Source organism: Ascaphus truei, chromosome 8 (assembly GCF_040206685.1).
Source record: "Ascaphus truei isolate aAscTru1 chromosome 8, aAscTru1.hap1, whole genome shotgun sequence".
Classification (NCBI taxonomy): Eukaryota; Metazoa; Chordata; class Amphibia; order Anura; family Ascaphidae; genus Ascaphus; species Ascaphus truei.
The window spans coordinates 11034716-11057490 of record NC_134490.1 but is presented as its reverse complement, the minus strand read 5'-3'; the positions used below and the strand labels follow the sequence as shown (position 1 = coordinate 11057490).

Here is a 22775-nt window from a genome sequence, read left to right as displayed (position 1 = left end):
AATCACAAAGTGTTGCAAGGGGAAGAAATTTATTCCACTGTGGTGTAAAATCAGGTGCTGCTTCTAAGGGAAGGCTCAGTAAGCCTCCAAAGTGGGAAAACAATCAGAAAAAAAAATAAAAAACAAAAAGCACAAAATCTAGTGCAGTATTTAATATATAAAAATGAAAAACAGAAGAACAAGACCCTTGTAATAAACGCGTTGCTGAGCAAAATACTCAAATATTGCCATCACCGTCTTTGATGAAGGTGTTCCTGGATCCACTTCTTGCATGTGGCATCTTTGGCATCCAAAACCTCCAAGTGAGTCATACTGTGGACATCCCTATCAGCTGGTACATCTCCACGCTCTGCTCCACTCAACAGAGAACAGCGGGAGGTAATGTCCAGTGCTGTTTGCAGCAGCAGTGTAAACGGAGGTGCCTTGCAAGGAGGAACCTCTAAGTGGTGGGAACCACTATGGTAATTAAGGGGATTACCAGTCCCGCTACCCCCCAGAAGGCCTAAACATCAATCTTGGGGCCACTACCCCCTTCACCCAATCCTGCTACCCCCAAGAAACAAAAATAATCACAACAACCCTACTACCCACTTCCTCCACCCCCCCCCCCCCCCCAAAACCCCAAACACATACAGTACAGTAATGGGCAAAATGACTATTATCCAGATATGGATAATAGTGCATTTGCCCATTATAAAAAACATTAGGCAGCAGCATAAATAAAGTAAATAAAACGTTAAATTTACCCATCATGAAGGGCATACTCGTCAGCATACTCCAGGTCCATGTCCTCTGATACCAGCAAGAATACAAGAAAAAATACAATCTAATGCCCCTAACCCCATAATTACCTTAACGGTTAATAACCGCTATTGTAATTAAGGGGTTAACCACCCTCCCCCACTACCCACATGAGAGGCATAATCACCCACCCGGGGACCACTATATGTACCCATTGATTTACACAGTGGTATATCATACGCATATAATATAAGCATGATAAGCTACTATAGCAGTCAATGGTCAACCTAATAAAAATAATTAAGGCCAAAAATACACAATAATCAAAGAAATACACAAGCAACTAACACCACAACAATAAAAGAACTAAAAAGCCTCAACTACACATCAATTACATTAATCTATCACTAAAACAGCTAAATAATTCAAATTATGTTATTCCAAAACATAAGAATACAAGTAAATAAACACCTATCCAACCAATTAAAGAAATAAAACCAGTAATTTAAACCAGTAGCCAACCAAACAATTAATTAATTTAAAACACTAACCAATCCTAAAAAGTACTAAAAACAAGCCATCCAAATTCAAAACCATTTAATCCACCAATAAACAGAAATAGAAAAAAATAACAGAAAACAAACATTTGCCAAAAAATGCATTGGCTGTCACTGAATTTATCTGTACCCTAAAGGGGCACAGATTAATACAGTATCATCAATGGGCAAGCAAAAACATAAAAATAAATAAAAACAATGAAGGATTATTGTTTGTCTTTTTGTTTATTGTGGTTAGAGGGATTGGGTAAAGATGGTAGTAACCCCAAGGATGGATGTTTAGGCCTACCGGGTTATAGCGGGAGGGGTTAAACCCTTCAATAAAGTAGTGGTATTAACCGCTACGGTAATTAAGGGTTTAACTCTGCTCACAACCCCCTGCAAGGCCTAAACACCCACCAAGGGCCAAATGCCCCCTTCCACCCACCCCTGCTACCCACAATAAATATGGCACTGATATTTAACCCATTCATTACCTTAGCGGTCAGCCACTAAGGTATTAAAGTTGCCTGAAAATGCATTTTTATTAGATGGGATTCATGTCGGGGGCCTCCGGAGCTTATATTAATGGGTATCAGCACCGGAGACTCCCGGCATCAATACGATGCAGTAAAAATGCATTTTTATTTTATGTTCTCTCTCGCCACCTTCTCTGCAGGTTCTCACCATCTTCACGCCAACTTTTCCTGGCATGAGGATTTTGGGAGAAACTTGCCATTCTAGAGCCGTGATATGCCTTAATAACCTAATCGAGGCTACTAGAATTGCACAAGTTTCAGAACCTGCCACTAAGTGGCTTATCACCTCTCACCCGGTGATATTTTTTTGACGACTGAAAAAATTGGCGATTCGTGTCTCTATCACACACTTATCAAGGCTTACAGAATAGCAAAAAAGGGGATGATAGTGCGCTACTATAAAACAACCCTAAATATTTAACCACATAAACCAAGGTGAAATGGTGATAGAACAAAAAAGCTAATTTACGTGATCCTAATAGAAGAGAGCGTCTGCAGCTGTGGATACAGGGGTGGCTCACACACCACCTAATACAACAGAGAAAAACACAAAAAACAGCGCACAACGCTCATAGTGTATTAAATAAGATATTAATAAATGGCACAAAACATGGTATGTTATCTGCGTACATCAGAAAAGAGGTATAACAGCATGTCAAGGGATATTTTACCCAAGCACCAACCAGCAGGACCAGGTCTCTCAGCGGGTTGTCTCCGGTTAATCCACAGATCAGGTAAGTCCAGGATCGTGACACTGATGACTGTAGATAATATTCAAGGTTGGTTCAAGGCGTGCTGCTATATAGGATGTCCCAATGGTGCAGTCTTGCTGTAAGAATGTGAGAGGGAGCCTGTTGGTGGGGATCGCCCGATGACTGTGACTCTCTGTGAATGCACCTCCCGGCGCCGCACAGTCCGATTGACAGTGATGTTACCACAATGCGATTCAGCGTTTTGCGAGCCGCGCGTCCTTGTCCTCGCAACTCTCAAATCCCAGAAACAACAGAGGGTAGAAGGATGTCCTTGGAACACTAATAATTAAAATCGTCCAGTACTTCCAACGCATTTCAAAACCGTGAAGGTTTCTTCATCAGGGATAATTACCAATAAGTTTGATGGCATTGAAATACCCCCCTCTCACTCCTGACTGGACCGTGACACAAGTCCTCAGACTAATTATGAGAGGAGTAGGGCGGAGTCAGCACCACTCGCATACATGCAATAAACACAGCCGTAAAAACGGCATTTTGACCTTTAATCAGAGATAAATACATAGTTTAAATAAAATCACACAAAGCATAAAAAAGCCCTAACCAGCAAATATATTTCTTGATGAGCTGGAACAGAAAAGAAATAAGGGTTAATACCACAAATACAATTGGAGTTAAACCCACTGTGTGGCATTGATTTGATATTAGGGTATACTCCAGAAACATTAAAATAAAGCACAAGAATAGCTGCATACAGTGGCGCCCGCCTTTAGTCTATGGCGGCCGCCTCCGCGGTTAATTTTAAAACGCGTTAAGACGCTGACTTTTTTTTTTCCTCTCCAGCGCCGCAGGCGCTTCCATTGTTCAGTGCCATTAGGCGCTGATTGGAGAACCGGCCGCACACGGCCTTGAGATGCGGCTGGCGTGCGCTCAATTCCGGCGCCAAAATTGAAATGACCGGGACAAATGCGGGCAAGCTTTAGATTAAGCTTGGCCTCAGCAGTATAATCGAGCATGAAAACACTCACAAGACCTAAGATCTAGAAATGGCCTTATAAACAAAAGGTGGTCTAGGATCCCACGATACAGGAAAAAATATCAATAGACCATGCAGTATGATAGATCGTGTATCCTGGTGGATTAGTACCCCAAGAAAATAAAATAAACAAAAATTGGGGAAATAGTACATCATGATTTATCATATACCGGTAGCTGATCACGTCTTGGCCAATATATCAATAACTGCTCATGTATCAATACAAAGACCAGATGTCAATGTCTTCATTGAGACCTCCTGGATACAAAGTATTAAGTTTATGAATCCAGAAGGTCTCTTGCATGGATAGTTCTTTCACTCTATCCCCACCCCTTCTGTTTCTCGGGACATATTTAATACCTTTAAAGGTAAGTGAAGAGGGATCTTTATTATGATATGATGTATAATGCCTTTAGAGACTATGGGCCTCATGCAGTAAGCGTCGATTATGTGAAATCGGCAAGCTTACCGATTAGTCATGTTATTAGCGATTTTCCGTCTCCGTATGCAGTAAGTGCCGAATGTCTTCAAAATGAAACCGATAATATATCCGCCCACTCTCACAATGATTTGCCGATCACACACAGGTGTATCGGCGTGCGTGGCGGGGTGATGTTACGTTCGCCAATCAAAAATCTTGCTGAATCAGGCGAAACAAGCATGTATTGGATAGCGCGCCATATTTAAAGGCAACGTGTACTGGTAATCATTCTCTGTGTTGTTGGGAGTGAGAGAGAGACGCACAGAGCTGGGCGATTTAATATTTGCATATTGACTGAGAGACTTGTTGTGTATTGTGAAAGCTTTGTCCTTTGTTTTTTTGTTTACATCTTTTTGTCTTGTTTTATATGTGGAAGTGTTTCGTGTGATTGGCTGTACATTTGTTTTCTGTTTTTTGTGAGTGCTGTAAGTATGCCCGCAAAGCGTGGGAAGAGTGATGCTGGTGGGAGTGGGAGTGCTACTCGTGCGAGTACGCGTCGGAGTGAACGTACTGTTCAGGGGAGTGATGTTGCTAGGAGTGCGAGTGCTGTTGCTGCGAGTGGTGTTGCTGGGAGTGCGAGTGCTGTTGCTGGGAGTGGGAGTGCTGTTGCTGCGAGTGGTGTTGCTGGGAGTGTGAGTGGTGTTGCTGGGAGTGTGTGTGCTGTTGCTGGGAGTGTGAGTGCTGTTGCTGGGAGTGTGTGTGCTGTTGCTGGGAGTGGGAGTGCTGCTGGTGGCTCAGTTGCTGATGGGGTGTCTGGTGGTGGCGTGCTTGCTGGTGGCCAGCTTTTGGAGTCTCTTCCATTGGAACAAGGAGAGTCCAGTCAGCACCAGCCAAGCTCTGAGCCTAAACCTGGTCGGAAGAAACGTGTGGCGAAGCCACGTAATCCTCGCTTCAATGACCAGGAAAATAGAGCTCTTGTCACTGGGATTCTGGAGCACTATGACAGTATCTATGGACATTTAGTAGGTAAGTGTACCTTGACATTTATTCTTCAAATACATGTGATCCTAGGTCATCTGAGTTTTGTTCATATGCAAATATGGGTACAGAAGATCTTTCTATGTTAATTAGTGTTGAAAAACAGCTTTTTATCATGCGTTACAAGGACAACAAAACTCAGGCGTACAATTTGCGTTAACTGCATACAATATTAATGCAATCTTGCTTACATGTATAGTTTTAGTAGTGAATGCTCATGTGCTTCACATATTACACCTAAAACAGCATGTTTGCTTTCTCTTGGAACAGCTAGCAGTGTAGGAAACTGGTGCTTGTATTATTATTAATTTACCTCATATATTGTTAATGTTTTTCAAGGGCGGACAAGTTCATCAAGCAAAAAAGAAATGTGGGACACAATAGTCATTGGTGTCAATGCGTGTGGGAATCATGTCAGGGACAAGCGGAATTGTCACAAGAGATTTGATGATATTAGGTCAAAATTAAAAAGGAAAATACAAGACCAACGCGTGCATGCTACTGGCACTGGAGGTGGGCCGACACCACAACGTCTGATATTAACTCCATTGGAGGAGCTGCTTCGGGGAAAATTACTTCCCGTCGTCGTCGAGGGCTTGGCTGGTGACCGTGATATTGGAATTTATCCCTCACAATTTCCACCAGGTGAGAAATATTACTGTACTAGGCGTGTCGTTGCTTGCAGTTATTTTGCATATTTCCGCTGCTTTTTATACTGTCTTCACAATATAAGCATACCTGCATCTATATATGTATATGTCTGATTCTGTATATATATATATCTCAAAATAGACATGTATGTTGTAGTCCTACTAAAAGCAATAACTAATATAGCACGTGCCATTGCGTGGTCATTTACATGTGAATTCCCAAAATGCATTGCTGCAGTGGAAGCAATTGATGGTGGGCGAAGATGGGGAACAACAGGGTAGTACACATGTGTAACACATGCTAATGAGAAATTATTACTAGCTACAGGTACAGAACATAAATATGTATAATATTATTGTGTATTTTATTTATTTTACTCCTACAAACACAACTTTACTGCCTATTGTAAGCATGCATAAAATATATTGCATGCAACGGCCTACAAACATCACTTGCACTAACACATCTATAGTTGTTTATGAAAAGGTCCATTTGTGCTTTATGTCATATTCAGACAGCATAATGAGGCACACGTAGCATATGTTATGTCATTGTGTTCATAACATCAACACTGCAGACGACTATTTAGCTCCTCTAACATTGTGTTAAAGCAGCTGCAATGAATATCTCATCACAGCATACACGTCAACAGAGGGGGTGGGGTTCAGCACACACCAATTTTCAGGCTCTTCTTATGGTCAACTTAGTTCATACCATTCTCATATGTTTGAAGTAATTGAAACGTCTGCCTGATTAGGCTTTTTATGGGAAGGGAATACCGTTCTTACAACCTGACTAGCTCAACTGAAGTTAATCACACTCATTTGAAAGCGTAACTCTAGCTACTAAATGCCCCAACAACTCATTAGTTATCAAAGCGTACGTCACACATTAGTTCACTCATATCTATAGTTGAACTACTATCAACGACACATTATCACACACTGCATGTGTTGTGTTGTTGAGTGACAGCCACATTCAGGTGTGCCACATCTTCTATTAATTTACCACACATATCCTGTACCAAAAACAAAACTTTTTGCAATATGACCACCTTCATGATAACCATTGTGAATGTTCATCACATGATAGTTATGTACATTATGATTCTGATATCACTACACAACATATGATTTTTATGTACAATTTTAATCTATTTATCCTCACGCATTACTGCAGAAACATAGTATGTTGTATGTTAGGGAACTCAAAGTTCTAAGTACACAGCCATGTACATTGTTATTACAACTATTTATGTTCACTTTCACACACACATTTTCGGTTAAGGAACTGATGCTGTTAGGTACTCATAAATACAGAACATACAATAACTGTATGTTCAATATTTACACATGTATATGTAAAACTAATGTTATTGTTATATATAGTTGCCCCTGGAGGACATGTGTCACCTGAGACGGAACAAGTGTCTTCACCTGGGTCATGCAGCTCAACACACCTAGAAGGTGAGTGTATCAGTTGGTGGCCATATAATATGTGCACTTCTATATGTTATGTTGTCATGTTCATTATTAGTTTTGCACATGTTCTTTAAATAGGATTACTTAGTGTCAGTGAAAATGAAGTGTAAGGCAACATGTATTGTGTTAGTGATGTTAACTATCATGTAGGAGTTATGAGTTTACAGCAAGTTTTCATTCATTCATATTTCATACTGAGTCCAAACATTATTCTTAAGTCAAGGTAGTTTTTAATGTGAGGTTATAAAACGTATGGAAACATGTTAGGTGTTACTTATGACACAGTATAATTACATAGTAACACAGCAGAGATTAACATGCCATTTAATAATGTGTACATTTAATTTTAGAACATGATGATGAAGATGATGATGATGATGCCACCGCCATAGACACAGAAATACAATCAAGTGAGCATGAAGAGGTTCCAATTGAAACAGTTTTACCGCCAAATCGTCCATCAACTACCACATACGATGCAATTGTAGCTTCTGAGGGAAAAATTGTGGAAGCAGAAAATCGTCGCCATTCTGATCTGATGACAGTGCTGGAAAGGATGATTGCACTGCAGGAAGAAACGATATCACAATTGGCACATCTCCACAGAGTCTTCATTGAAGTGCCTAAACAGTTGCAAAAAATCAACACCTCATTCGAAGCATTAGTTGTTCAGCAAACCCAAGCAAATTACTTGAGAATGACTACTGTACCACATTTAAACTTCAACACCTCACAGGCTGGATCTGTACATGCCGGTCATTTTTCACCACATTCATCTGAGCTTCATTCCCCAGTTCCCAATGTTAGCTGTCAAGTAGCAGACATTGCTGTGCAGGTTCCTGACGACATCCTACCGCTGCCATCTGTACTAAATCAGGAGCTGACACCTACAAAGGAGGCGACAAAAACAAAACAGCACAAGCAGTTACTACTGACCAGTTTTTGGACACAAACAAAAAAAGACACACATGAAACAGACCAACCATCACTTGTGCAGTGTCTACCAACTTACTCACATGTGTCAGTGGGCACAAGCCCTGTCGGTGAGTCACTGGCCAAAAGCCCTGTCCGTGAACAGTCACTGCCCACAAGCCCTGTAGGTGAGTCACTGGCCAAAAGCCCTGTCCGTGAACACTCACTGCCCAAAAGCCCTGTAGGTGAGTCACTGCCCAAAAGCCCTGTCCGTGAACAGTCACTGCCCAAAAGCCCTGTAGGTGAGTCACTGGACAAAAGCCCTGTAGCTGAGTCACTGCCCAAAAGCCCTGTAGCTGAGTCACTGCCCAAAAGCCCTGTAGCTGAGTCACTGGCCACAAGCCCTGTAGCTGAGTCACTGGCCACAAGCCCTGCCCGTGAAGTGCCAGAGGCCACTCAAAGTGGCTCTGTTGTGGCTAAAGTTCTTCCAAAACGAAAAAGGAAAATACAAGAGACAACAAGCAGGCCTGTTACTCGCTCTCAAAAGGAACTAAAAAAATAAATGTTATAAATCACTAAATATGTATTTGGCCTTGTTTTGTTGACTTCAGAGTATCTAATTAATATTGTATGTATGCTGAAAACTGTGTTGTTTCCAAACTTTCAAGTATGTTCTTGTACACGTGAAGTTTTGGAAATGTTAACAGTCCTAATTAATGAATAGTATTATTAATATTGATGTATTAATCATCTCTTCAGTAATGGTCCACCAGGAGCCAGTTGCTATGTTTAGAGAAGCTGCCATTGACTTTGCAGCAAAACATTGCATTTGGGTGTGTTACTTGATGTAATCATTGCATCTGCATATTATTCACATGCAATTATAAACACACCTATTTAACTGCAAACATCTTTCTTGTACGTGTACAGGAGGATTATTGGTTAAATTTTACTTACCTTTGCCTTGGCTGGGCATTGTAATGTTGTCCTTTAATCATTTATGTGTTCTTGTTTCAAGAACATCTCTGAATTTATACTAATATATATGTAGTATGTATGGATATGCACACACACACACAGACACACACTGTGTGTGTGTGTGTGTGTGTGTGTGTGTGTGTGTGTGTATGTATGTATATATAGTACTATCTAAAATGGTATAGATTTTTTTACAAAAAACATACACTTCATGCTTCCTTGTGAAAACACAGTATTTTAATAATACAGGCCTAATGTTTGTGAAGTATACTACCTGTGAGCCTATAACACTATTGGCCTAAAACAAATGTTTATTACTTAATACACTCATGTTTATCACCATTTAAATAGGTTTCATACAAGGGATACTTACTGGCATCATTATGTTGTGTGTACTCATGTATATATATATATATATATATATATATATATAGATATATATGTATATATATATCTATATATATATATATATATATATATATAGATATATATATATTTATGAGAGAGATATATATATATATACATATAGACACGTAGTTAAACTCATGCAGACAGGGAGTTAACCAGACTTTCAAATACACACAGAAATGTATGAGGAAAAAAAAAAGTTACTTTAGCAGGTGTGTGTGTTTATTTCATTATATGGCTGAGTAAGCACTATTTCTAGACAGTGCTCTATTTTATTTTTTCTCAAACCACAATGTGACTTAATTAAAATTCTACCAATGTTGTGAGAAACTAGATAAAAAAGGATACATGTTTGTCAGATAAACTGCTATCAAAAACCACAAACGTTAAACCAATTATTTCAACACATCCAATTGGTGGATCAAAAAAGGAGTAAAAGTTGATACTTTTTATGACCTTGAAAATGAAACACAGCAAATTGTTAGGCATTGACCAGTTTCATTGTTATGAGCAAAGAACAGAGAGCTGCAGACATCTTTTCAATTAATCTGCAATGGCTGAGGAATTGTTAAATTATATGAATCCGCACAGAGGGTATAAATTCATGATAGCAGAAGCTATTTTGTCTACATCAGGACACAAAGCGAACACCGGTCAAATCTATGATTTGATTAGAGCAAAGTATCCTTATTACCAAGACCATGGGCATGCGCGCAATTTTAAATCCTCAGTAAGATTCACTTTATCAACTAATGAGTGTTTTGAACGTGTGCAGGATAAGCTAGAAGACAGGTATGGTTTCTGGAAGATTGCCAAGGATAAACATTTCACCGTGAAAGAGGGCACATATTGTGCTTAATGGCATATTTATTCCTAATGTCAATAGCAATGGATCCGCTACTACTGTTCCGTGTGAATCGATACCTGCTGCAATATCTGCACCCTCCATTCCTGAAACCCACATTGTACAAGAACATAACGACTATGATTATGCACCAAGCCTTTCAGGTGAAAATGCATTGGAATGGGTACCCGAAGAAATGAACCTACCTCCGGACCAATTGTTTGAAGAAAGCAGTGGCGATTCCTATGAGCGCTTCATGGAGGAGATGTGTGTCATACTGGATTCAGCGTTTGGGTCAAGCGTGGATGCAAATGCCTTGCATTTCTGGAGCGACCAGTTGCAGGCAGACGAAGAGTTAATTCTAGAAGAATGGTAAATATAACAATCTTTATGCGTTGACTCTGCGTTTATTTTTTAAATTTTTTTTTTACCACAATTTTCACTTTCAATGCGTGGATACAGCGTAACATTGCAGACTGCATTACATGTATCGATCGCAAACAAATTGTTTCCTATTACAATATAGTAGAACCTGAAAGAGTAGTACACATTGCTGACGGAATAAATATACGTACTTTCCTATCCCTTTAAACATATTATCAACATTTTACCATAACTCTAACACATACCTGTTTTGTTATCATGCAACATCTACAAAATAAAACACCGGGTCCACCACGTATGACGTGGGACCCTTGTCATGGGCCAAGGCGTCCTTAAAAAGGATTACGGATGTAAGTCCCGCCCCCAAACGACGTGCGCGCCTCAAAGCCTATTGGCTGTGTTGTTTTGTTATAGTTACGGTAACTGCAGTGTGTCATTAACTGGGGGCGTACACTGGGCGTTAGCCAAATCTTAATTGAGTGGGAGGAGTGTTAGCGTTTGTTAGACGCTGGCTTAACATGACGTCACACGTATTGCATTTGCGCATTGTGTTATCGGCCGTGCTTTGTGTCCAAACACATCTGTTTAGAAATAATACAGATGTACTCGTTTAGAACGAATGTAGTTTCGTCTTCATTGTATTTGAAAAAAAGATTTTATGTTTATTGGTATTTTCAACATGTATTGAAGGCACAACGTACGCATTGTTTTGCGCATGCGCTAACAGTTAGTCGACCCAACCGTGAAGTGCGTGCGCACACTAAGATGTGCGCGCACATTTGTCAGTATACAGGCAACGTTCACTTCCTATACATAGTTATGGCTGCTACAAATGTAATGCAAAATTACATACTGATGTACACTTGTACTTCTAACATATAAGTGAGTGACGTGTGTATGTACACAATCATATATAGCTGCGTAACGCGTTGTCACGGATACATATATAGTAAGGTGCCATCTTTGACCATCATGTGTTTGCTGTATTTCAGAGATGTCGGGGAAGATACAATCGGATCAATGTATGATTTCAGAAGAGTCTACCTTTATATGAGATGATTGTGAGGAGGAGCCACCGACTACTATACTACATATGGAACTAATTTTATATTGCTTGCAGTGCTTATTAACAAACAATTAAAAATGTGATACCCTTATGCCTATATTGCATAAGCACTTAATTAACATAATGATGTAGCAAAAGAGTGCCTCATGAATTTTTATTTAGTGTTCTTTAATTACTACTAGCATTTTATGGCATGGTGTGTTTTATATATAACAACCATTCCCACTCTGCTAACACATTTGTGTATTCTATTGTGTAATGGAACATATGACTGTCGAAACTATGTAACAATAATAATAATAATATGAGCATGTTCATGTATATCGCTGCTAGTTGTACGCAGCGCTTTACAGACACATTTTTCAGGCTGAGGTCCCTGGGCCGTGGAGCGTACAATTTATTTTTTGCCGCCTGAGGCACAGGGAGATAAAGTGACTTGGCCAAGGTCACAAGGAGCCGACACCGGGATTTGAACCAGAACTCCCCTGCTTCAAACTCTCAGTGCCAGTGTGTGTCTTTACTGACTGAGCCACTCCTTCTCCCAATGTAAAGGACACTTACAACCAACTAGCCATTTCTTGTTAAAAATCTCTTGTTACATGGGTATGTTGATAAAATGGTTTGGGACTGTAGCAAATAATGTTATTGGCTAGATGTTGTGGTCCCCTACAATGCATGATGTTCTGAATATTACATCAACATCATGTAATGAAGTACGTTTCTGTGTATATTTCATTAACCTAACTAACTATAGTTTACTGTGTTTATTAAACGTTCTAAAAATAAATAGTACAGTCAATATGATGATATAAGCTAACCTAATAAAGCTGCTGTTAAGATTTGTCGGTGTTATACATGGATCCTACACAAATTGATACAGACACAAACAGTTGTATTAAAAATTGTGTCTATGCTAATGTGCACGTGATTGACGTTACAATTGTCAGAATACTTGATAATTATCATAATGATAATGATGAAGTGACGTGATTGACATTCCATAAATATTACCAACATTGTCATAGTGGGAAAAAAAAATGCAAAATTACAGTAACATTTGCTACCAAATTGTGGTTTCTGTTAACAGTTTAACACTTGGTACATGTAGGACACATCCACACACGTGTGACTTATACATACACATGTCACACATTTTAATTAATGTTAACTATTAATTCCTAGCATTAATAAACACCTACATTGGTAAATATAAGATGTAGTACGCATTGTTGTGATTACAGGCATTCATGCATGGAGTGTTATGATCAGTCAATTTCATCCGTGATGAATGAGCTCCCGTAAGTAAACAAATAAGTACATTTAACCCCTTTTCTCCAAACACCTCTATATTACATTAATGGAATTTATAAGGAAACATACTTAAAATGTGATGAAATGTGAGAAATCATTTTCTAATACATTGCACATGAAACCTCAAGAGTAGCTAAATGCATGTACATGATACAGAAAGTACATATATGTAACATTTGTATTTTAAATAATATGTTGGGTTTTTAATTCAAATAATTCTATGAATATTGAGGTAGGCACATCTTATGCCAGATGTCAGCAAATATACATACCATGATCAGTCATACTGGAGATATACCTATAATGCAAAGGAACAATATATAAATAGCAAACATTGACATGCCATCTAACATTGTATGTAAGCATAGTTCAAGAATGAATGACTATGCCCATACTACTGTATGTGTATTGTGTTAGCATAAGGAACAACACAATGCTAAAATATGACTGCTTTGTTACCCCAGTTGTATTCACATACACACAACTAATGTACAATTGAAGAGGGATTCTATAACCTGTGCAACAATAACATACCGCTGCCACATCCCTTTGTGCACACAGCAGAGAAAAGAACGGTGTGCAACCCATATTCATCTGTGTCCTAAAAGAAGGTTATATTAAGAAACATTATTGTTAATATAAAATAATTAATCTATAAAAGTAGTAGTAGAAACATATATGTTTTTACTTACAAGAAAAAAATGAATTGATGAGATTCTGGCGTGTCTGGCCACCACTGGCTGTTTGTTCATTTTCAGCAGCTACATGGGTTGGATGCTCGTCTACCAAAGGCTCAGCTAGGTCTGATTGTACATTGTGCCTGAGTGCAACATTGTGCAAAATGCAACAGGCAAGGATAATATCAGACACTTTTTGAGGCTTGTATAGAAGAGCCCCACCAGTTCTGTCCAGACACCTAAATCTGGTCTTGAGTAGGCCAAATGTCCTCTCTATAACAGATCTTGTAGAGATATGGGCTGCATTGTACCTCTCCTCTGCTTCTGTTTGAGGGTTTAGCACCGGAGTCAAAAGCCACGGCCTAATTCCGTATCCTGAGTCACCTATAATGAATGGAGCACACATAAGCTGACAATAGTGATCAAATTCTACAATGCCAACATTCTTAAATAAAAATGTGTTTTGTGTTAGAACATGTACATGTGTACTCACCCAGCAGCCAACCATGTTCAAAATGTCCCTCTTCGAACGCATGGAAGACTGAAGAGTTCCTCAGGATAAAGGAATCGTGACTGGAACCAGGGAATTTGGGTACCACATGCATTATCCTCATCGTGGCATCACATACCACCTGTACATTGAGTGAATGGTAGTGCTTACGATTGCGGTAAACATGCTCACTCTGACTAGGTGCAATCAAAGCAACATGTGTGCAATCGATTGCACCCAGCACACATGGTATCCCTGCTATATTATAAAAGCCAGTCCTGACTTCCAGCCACTCTGTCGCCTCTGTAGGAAAATGAATATAATTCCTAGCGCATCTATTGAGTGCATAGAGAAACTGGGTAAAGGCCCGCGAGAATGTAGATTGCGAGACCCCGCCCACTATGCCCACAGTTGTCTGGAATGACGCGGAAGCGAGATAATGTAATGAGCACAGCATTTTAACAAGCCCAGGGACTGCACGACCTCTGGCTGTAAAAAAATCTAAATCTCCCCTTATCTCCTCATACAGAGATAAGATTGCTGCTGAACTCAAACGATAGCGACTTACTATCTCCTCCTCACTCATCCCATCTAACAGGGTTCTCTCCCTGTACACACGCGGACGAGGCACAACTTGTCTCCTCTGTCTTCTCCTCTGATCTCCTGTCCCTCTACCTGTCCCTCGGCCTGTCCCTCTCCCTGTCCCTGTCGTATCCGCGTGCCTGTCCCTGTCACTGTCCCTCGGTCTGTCCCTCCCTTGCCCTATATCATTCTCTTGATCAGCAAGCATGTCATAGAAAAGAATGTTCCTCCGTCTCCTAAACAATCGCAACATTTTGAAATGAGTAGCTGTGAATGAGCAGGTAATGGGCGTCCTTTAAATAAGTATGTGATGATGTCAGGTGACATAGTAAAATGCAAGGTGTTACATTAACATAATAAAGTACTTCTGTGGCAAGCGGTGTGCAGTTGATGTTATAAGTATTTGTTGTGTGTATTCTGCAGGGAATGATGATATTTGACAATGATGTGACGTGAAGCTTTGTACAAACATTGCTTGAAAATAAATAGTTTAATGTGCAATGCATGTACTGTAACACTTCTGAACGCAACAGTCAGTCATGTAATTAGACAAAAAGGCTGAGATTGACATGGGAAAAGTTTGGTGTAACATGTGTAATTAGCCATGTTATTGTCACATGTTGACAACAATGATTACTCGTGTGCATATGCATGCATTTCTGTAATGAGGATAGTTGCTATAGAATGAGTTTACAAGGTGTCCCAATGATGAATTACTGTAGATGTGTGTATAAGTTAGGTTGAAGTGCTTGTAATGCAACGGTTATAATGTAAACATGCAATGTGATTGCGCGTCCAATAAGTGACGTCATGAAAATAGGGAGGACCAAACCTAGATGTAAACATGAGAATAAAGATGTACATGAACGTTTAAAGATGCGTCACACATTACAAGCATTGTGTAATGTTAAGGAACATGAATATACGGTGTATGTGTGACATGTGTGACATCATGTGAACAATTGTCACTCAATTCAGTAAAATGTGTGATATGATGTGAGGTTCTCCTTTAAGAGTTGAGTATAGTATTTTCCCTTGACACATCATCACATGATGAGTAATGTGACACGCAAATGCTGAAAACATGTAAAAGTACAATTTTATGCAAATAATACACGTCAGCCGTGACACAATGCAGGGAATGCCCCCCACACTGTAATGCAAATGACGTTTGTATTGTGAGCAATGAAACGTAAACAGTACTATACTGTTATATGTCCCCGCTCCATTGACTCCATTGATGTACAGAAGAGTTTTTTTTTTCTAAGTGCCGTTCCGGCAGCCTTAGCGATCGTTCTCCCCTCCAACTTGCCAACTTTAGTTGGCGGGAGAAATTGGCCATAACATCTCAATTTCGTAGTGCCGATCAGCCCCGATAAGCTAATTTTGGTACTTGAATCCAGCCGATTTAAAAAAGTGGCGATCAGTGGCTAAAACAGGCTTATCGGCAGGCGACTGGCCATAACAAAATTATCGGCTACGAAACCTGGCGAAATCAAGCACTTATCGGCGCTTACTGAATCTCAAACCCAATTGTGGCTATAAAATGGCGAAAAAACCCTTATCAACACTTACTGCATGAGGCCCTATGTTTGACAAATCCATTCCTTATATTACGTACATGTTCTTGGACCCGCACCTTTAGGCTGCGTTTTGTGCGGCCCACATATTGTGCCCACATCAATGCCACCAAACTTATTGGTAATTATACACTGATGAAGAAACCTTCACGGTTTTGAAACGCGTTGGAAGTACTGGACGATTTTAATTATTAGTGTGCCAAGGGACATCCTTCTACCCTCTGTTGTTGCTGGGATTTGAGAGTTGCGAGGACCAGGACGCGTGGCTCGCGATATGCTGAGTCGCATTGTGGTGACATCACAGTCGATCGGACTATGCGGTGCCGGGAGGTGCATTCACGGAGAGTCACAGTCATCGGGCGATCCCCACCAACAGGCTCCCTCTCACATTCTTACAGCAAGACTGCACCATTGGGACATCCTATATAGCAGCACGCCTTGAACCAACCTTGGATATTATCTACAGGCATCAGTGTCACGATCCTGGACTTACCTGATCTGTGAATTCACCGGAGACACCCCGCTGAGAGACCTGGTCCTGCTGGTTGGTGCTTGGGTAAAATATCCCTTGACATGCTGTTATACCTCTTTTCTGATGTACGCAGATAACATACCATGTTTTGTGCCATTTATTAATATCTTATTTAATACACTACGAGCGTTATGCGCTGTTTTTTGTGTTTTTTTTCTGTTTTACAGAATAGCAGTAGGGATTTTGGGCAAAAAGGAATTGATAAGTAGGTTATGAAGGCTTATAGAATAGGCCCCTAATGTTTTGTATCAAGAATCCGGTTGATGAGATATACAATCTCTTTTTATCACTTTAAAAAAAGAAAACAATTATTCCAACATGTGAGCTGTGCCGATTTGTTTGAAACATCTGGCAGATCAAAGTTAGGATGGCAGAAAGGTGCCCTCAAAATTTCATCAGAATTGGTCAAGGCATGAACGCACAAACAAAAGAACACACCCAAAGTGGTCACAAAGTCTATTTGAAATCTTCACTTTGCTCGCTCGCTCATCAAGTTATATGGGCAGTATATCACAGAATGATATCATAATATTACATAACAGTGAAAGTTGCAGGTAACTAACAGGTGCTTTGGAACATGGAGCATGCACAGTACTGGGATCAATCAATGTTACACCGTCCGTCCCTCCAACAGTGCAGTGAAACTTTACCAGTTTTAGAAACCAGTTCCATATCCAACAATGCCATAATGCCATAAAGATCAGTTGCAGCTGGTAATGAACAATTGAACAATTTATGTGTTTCCCCTATATGACACATGTAAAAGTACTCCTGCCTATAGAAAAACATGTCATTATTGGCATGAAATTGATTCACATAATTTGCAATTAAAAGAAAATAAAAAGAACAAAATCAGAAACACCCTGCCCTTCAGGTATGCAAATAGAGCTAAAATTAGGTGAACGCTCCTAAACGCTCAATTAAGGAAGGTCGTGCAGGAAGCTCATTGGTTTAGAATGGTTCTGAAAATAAAGAACATTACTCAATCATTAGGGAATGACATCGCACTGTGTATAAAAGCCACACCATCAAGCATTGTTGGCAGAGCCTTAACTGCTTTGATCTTCTTTCCTCTAGCAGATTTCGAAGGAAGGATAACCATGTCTGCAACTAAAGGCGGTGGTGGTGGAGGTGGTGGAGGTGGTGGAGGTGGTGGACAATATAAGCACGATCAATGCAAAGATCCAAATCGTGAGTAATTTCTTATTATAATGGCAACAGGGTTATATTGTATGTCTATAATATCGATCTTTATTCTGTTTGTTCTATGTAAGTTGCTGTATTAGAGCAAGTCTGTTTTAATGTCAAATTATAATAATGAATAAGATGTTGGTTTAATAAAATGTGCTGTATCTATTTTGGCGCTTGATAAATGATTTGATGGTACATACTGCACACAACCAGGAACTTGAGAAACTGCAATTGTAAGGGTAATGATTTTTTTTTATTGCTACCGACCATCTCTGCTCTTTGTTGAAGTAAACATGGTGTTGCAATTGTTCTAAACCATACTATCTGATTTTGTTACTCTTTATAACTCATGCTTGCCTTTTAAAACCTCTCTTCCAATGATAACTTAAAGTCTTAAAAATGATCACTGAACAATTCAATGAAGATGATACAATCATAATAATCTTTTATCACAGGCACAAACATCCTTGTGTATAATATCAGCATGAACTACTTGTTAATTGTTTCATTATCTTATATTCAATATAATACTGTATGTTTCATGGAATATATTGGTACCTTTTAAATAAATTATGATATAAAGACCATGTATGCTCATATTTGATTGTTCTCTTTTAGCATGTGTACCAACACCAACACCAACACCAGTGCCAGTGCCACAATGCCAGGACAAGAAACCAATATGCCCAGGTATGAACATGCACAGAGTCATATAGTCTAGGGCAGACAGCATGACTCAAGAGAAAATGGATAATTATATGATATAGCTATCAGTGCTCGAGGACAGAAGTAATCCCTAATTCCTAAATAACATTAAAAGCAAAAGGTCCTCAGCACTCAAATGTAGAATAGATACTAATGGGACTACAATAGCATCCAAATAACCATGAGAATGTCAGATAAAAGATTAATGATAAAAGCATAAAAAATAGGGTGGGTTAACTGGGAGAGCTAATAGTGTGTGTGGGCTAGCCAGAGTAAGAGAGAAACGGAGGTTAATGTTACGGAACTCTGCCAGTTTGGCTCAGGGCACAGAGCTCTCTTCTGCGTGTGTACAGTATGAGATCAGTGCTGTTGCTGCTCCTGCTGCTGCTGCTGCTCACATTTTTAAGCGGCGAAAAGATGAAGTCCCCCGAGGGAAGTGATTCAGTCCTGCTTTAGATCACTAGCTGAGCAGGAGACACTGAATTTAGTAACATTTACCCACAGTGGCACTGTAGCCGATGAAAAGGATACATTTAGTCCAACATTGTGTAATTTAGCAGGCAGACTGATTGGCAACAATTGTATTGTTAATACATGTAGCTGTTGTTTAACCTGCTGGATTGATTGTAATCTAGGGACACACGTGATTATCACAGGGGTGGCCAACTCCAGTCCTCAAAGAACACAGGTCAGGTTTTAAGGATATCCTGCTTCAGGGCTGATTAAGCCACCTATGCTGAGCACAAATATCCCTAATGACTGGCCTGTTGGTGACCCTTGAGAACTGGAATTGGTCACTTCCGGATTATCAGATCTCTGATTAGTGCTCCAGTCTGTGCATTTACTTTGTGGCAATCAATACAAGGAGCAAATACAGGCAACTGACAAGAGCACACTGTATAGAATTAATATAAGAGTCTAGTAGTGACATCCACCTTCTAGACAAGCAAATATTGTGTTTATTTTTGCTACTATCAATTTAACCCACACACACTAAGCCCCCACCATTTACCAAACAGGCTATTTTCACATATATTTTAATTGATTTTAAATATTGACTAATTGATTTACTTATCTTAGAATTGAACTCAATAAAAGTAATGTTTTTAACTTGATTATCTTGACACTACGTTCTTTCACTAGTGCATCTTTAATAACTTGGTACCTGTGTTCTGTTGTGTATATATTTTTGATTAAATGTACCTACTGAAGGTGCACCTCCTCCCAAACGGCAATGATTAAAGTGATTAACATATTAATTAAATTGTACGTCTAGTAGTGTAATTATAGTAGTATACTGTAGAGCAGATTCTACCCATTTTTTTGAAAAGTACAAAAAGAGCAGACAATCCTTTATGAAGGAGTTAAAAGGTGTACAAAACTTTGCAGAGTACGGACAAGGCCAAGAGCCAGGAGAAGGACCAGGCCCCCACAAAAATAGGACAACGGAAATCAAAAGAAATCCAAAAAAGGGGGAAAAAATAGTGTGTAGGGGCGGAAGAAGCAAACAACTGTAAGGGGAAATAAACAAAAAGAGCAAGGGGGGCAATATTTCCGGAAAGACCCCTTCTGAAGGCCCATGGTACTTCCCTTAGCTAAGGAGAAAAAAAAACTATGAATATACAGGTCCTTAGTATTTCCCCAGTCAGGGATAGATGTCCGCAGTAGCACAATCTTAGTATGCAGTCTTCCGTTGATACTTTTTTTTTTTTTGGATTTATTTTTCCCTATTTTTATGGCGCATCTATGGCACATCCCTGTCCTTTTCCTGGTTCTTGGCTATTTTCTACAATGGTGGCTAGGTATTATTTCCCAATTTTAGGACTCTGAACAGTTTTATACATATTTTTAGTTCTTTCATAATGATTTTTTGTCTGCTCTGTATTACTAAATTTTTTTTTTCCTGACATATTCCCATGGTTATTTGGGTGCCATTGTACTCGCATTATTATCTATTCTACATTTGAGTGATGAGGATATATTATTTTTTACTATGCAACGAGTCATGGATGATGGCTAGCCCCACTCAAGGCTTTAAGGGGACATGTTAATGATAATTTGTTTGATCCTTTATCACTTGTCATTCTAAACTACAATGAGTAGCAAAACAATAAAGATCAAGGCACAGTGGCAATCAGTGGCAAAGCACCACAAGAATCAATTCTAAGCATGTAAAGAACCAACAGAAAATACCTTCTCTATTTGTGTTAACAGCAGGGTCTGGTTCAGGAAGATACAGATGATTTTATTGCATAGTACACCAGTGACCAACTCCAGTCCTCAACATCCTTCAACAGGTCAGGTTTTAAGGATATCCTTGCATCAGCACAGAAAGCTCAATCAATGGCTGAGTCACATGTGCTGAAGCAGGCATATTCTTAAAACCTGACCTTCTGGTGGTCCTTGAGGAATGGAGATGCCACAGCTGGTCTAGAACTTTCAATCTTGTTCCAGTGACTGAATCTCATCTTTCTTTTAATGAATGTATTTTATTTTCTCAGATCCCTGTGTGCCTGACCCCTGTCAGAAGCAAGGACAAGGGCATCACCATGGCGGTGGCGGTGGCGGTGGCGGTGGTTATGGAACCAAGAAGTGAAGATTCCAATGTGGAAAATCAATCATATGCTCTCCTCATGCCTATATGTGCAAAATCTGAAATGAAACCATAATATCTAAGAATGACAAGTGTGTTATCCCAACTGTATGTTTATTGGTATGAGAACTATTTTGAAAAACCTTTAAATATTCTCTCTCACACATTAAAGCTAATCTGCTGATAAAAATACCCACTGATTGTCTGTGTCTATGTCTGGCAATAATGATTGGTGTATGTACAAACACAGTGTAACCTTATATTTTATATAATGTATATCCTAAGAATACTGAACATGGCTGGATAGTGGCTACACACCCAAACACACACACACACGCACGCACACACACATATATACAAAACCTAAACTGTAAACGTTGTAAAAGTGCTGACTACTACTGTACTAACCCTAATTAAGTGGCCCAAATGAAATAACATATACTAACACTAGAATGCTGATTGGTACACAATATAGTGAAGTGAGAGCTTAAATAGCAGAATACAAACACGTGAATGAACCATGAAAGTCCAGGTAAAGTCGAAAACAGTAAAGGTGAAATACAAAGGGTTCCAAGGGGAAGAAATGAATTCCACTGTGATGTAAAAGCAGGCGCTGCTTCTTAGGGAAAGCTCAGTTAGCTTCATAGTGGAAAATCACAAAAAACAAAAAGCACAAAATCTAGTGCAGTATTTAATATACAAAAATGAAAACCACAAGAACAAGAGGTAACACACACAAATATCCTTGTAATAAGCGCGTTGCTGAGTAAAATACTGAAATATTGATGTCCTTTGAAGAGTACAATCCACCCAGCTGTCATCATCTTTGATGAAGGCATTTCTGGATCCACTTCAGGCGTCTGGCATCTTTAGAGAAGAGTATGTGCCAGAGTGAGAATAAAGACATGCCAAAGTGGGCAATGCAGAGAAGGCCTGAGAGTGCCAGGGGATCATGAGTATGCCCATCTGCAATATTCAGTACCCCTGAGGAAATGGCAGTTCCACAGCCGGGCTAGAGTAATAGTAATGTAAGCAGAAGGGACCATAAGGATGTTGCTAAAATGGTGGGCCCGGTGGTCCACCCAATGAAGTCAGTTCAATAACAAGTAAATACACCTCACATGAGTGTTGAGTGGGCGCAACATGTGGGAAAACATGTATCAAGAGTGATAGCGTTATGGATGAAATAAGGTACAGCTAGGCCAAAATGATTGTATATGCGAATGAAGTCTTCCCATGCCTGGGAACTAGAATAAAGATTGCTGTTGTACAATAAAAGCTTCTGGCACCCATCTGTATCATCACCCAGCAGACCACCACCAGCACCCTAATTACAGTGGTGCGCAAACTTTTTGAGTTGCAGCTCCCT

At 39.6% G+C, this 22775-nt stretch overlaps 1 protein-coding gene across 1 annotated transcript; it reads left to right on the top strand.

Moving 5' to 3' along the window:
• Positions 1-242: 242 nt before the first annotated feature.
• LOC142501017 (uncharacterized) lies at positions 243-21598 on the top strand. The gene is made up of 8 exons (XM_075610257.1): positions 243-378; positions 5535-5666; positions 7061-7138; positions 7504-7967; positions 17085-17122; positions 17843-18108; positions 18727-18798; positions 21315-21598. Exons 1-8 carry the CDS (start codon positions 243-245, stop codon positions 21407-21409), a joined length of 1281 nt encoding a protein of 426 aa, XP_075466372.1. The 3' UTR covers positions 21410-21598.
• Positions 21599-22775: the final 1177 nt, after the last annotated feature.

What these genes read in the sequence shown, in the direction of transcription:
- LOC142501017 (XM_075610257.1), top strand. Translation starts at nt 243, where the DNA reads ATGAAGGTGTTCCTGGATCCACTTCTTGCATGTGGCATCTTTGGCATC. An exon ending in CAGCTCAACACACCTAGAAG is followed by an intron (nt 7,139 to 7,503) that starts GTGAGTGTATCA and finishes ATTTAATTTTAG; the next exon opens with AACATGATGATGAAGATGAT. An exon ending in GGGCAAAAAGGAATTGATAA is followed by an intron (nt 17,123 to 17,842) that starts GTAGGTTATGAA and finishes CGCTCAATTAAG; the next exon opens with GAAGGTCGTGCAGGAAGCTC.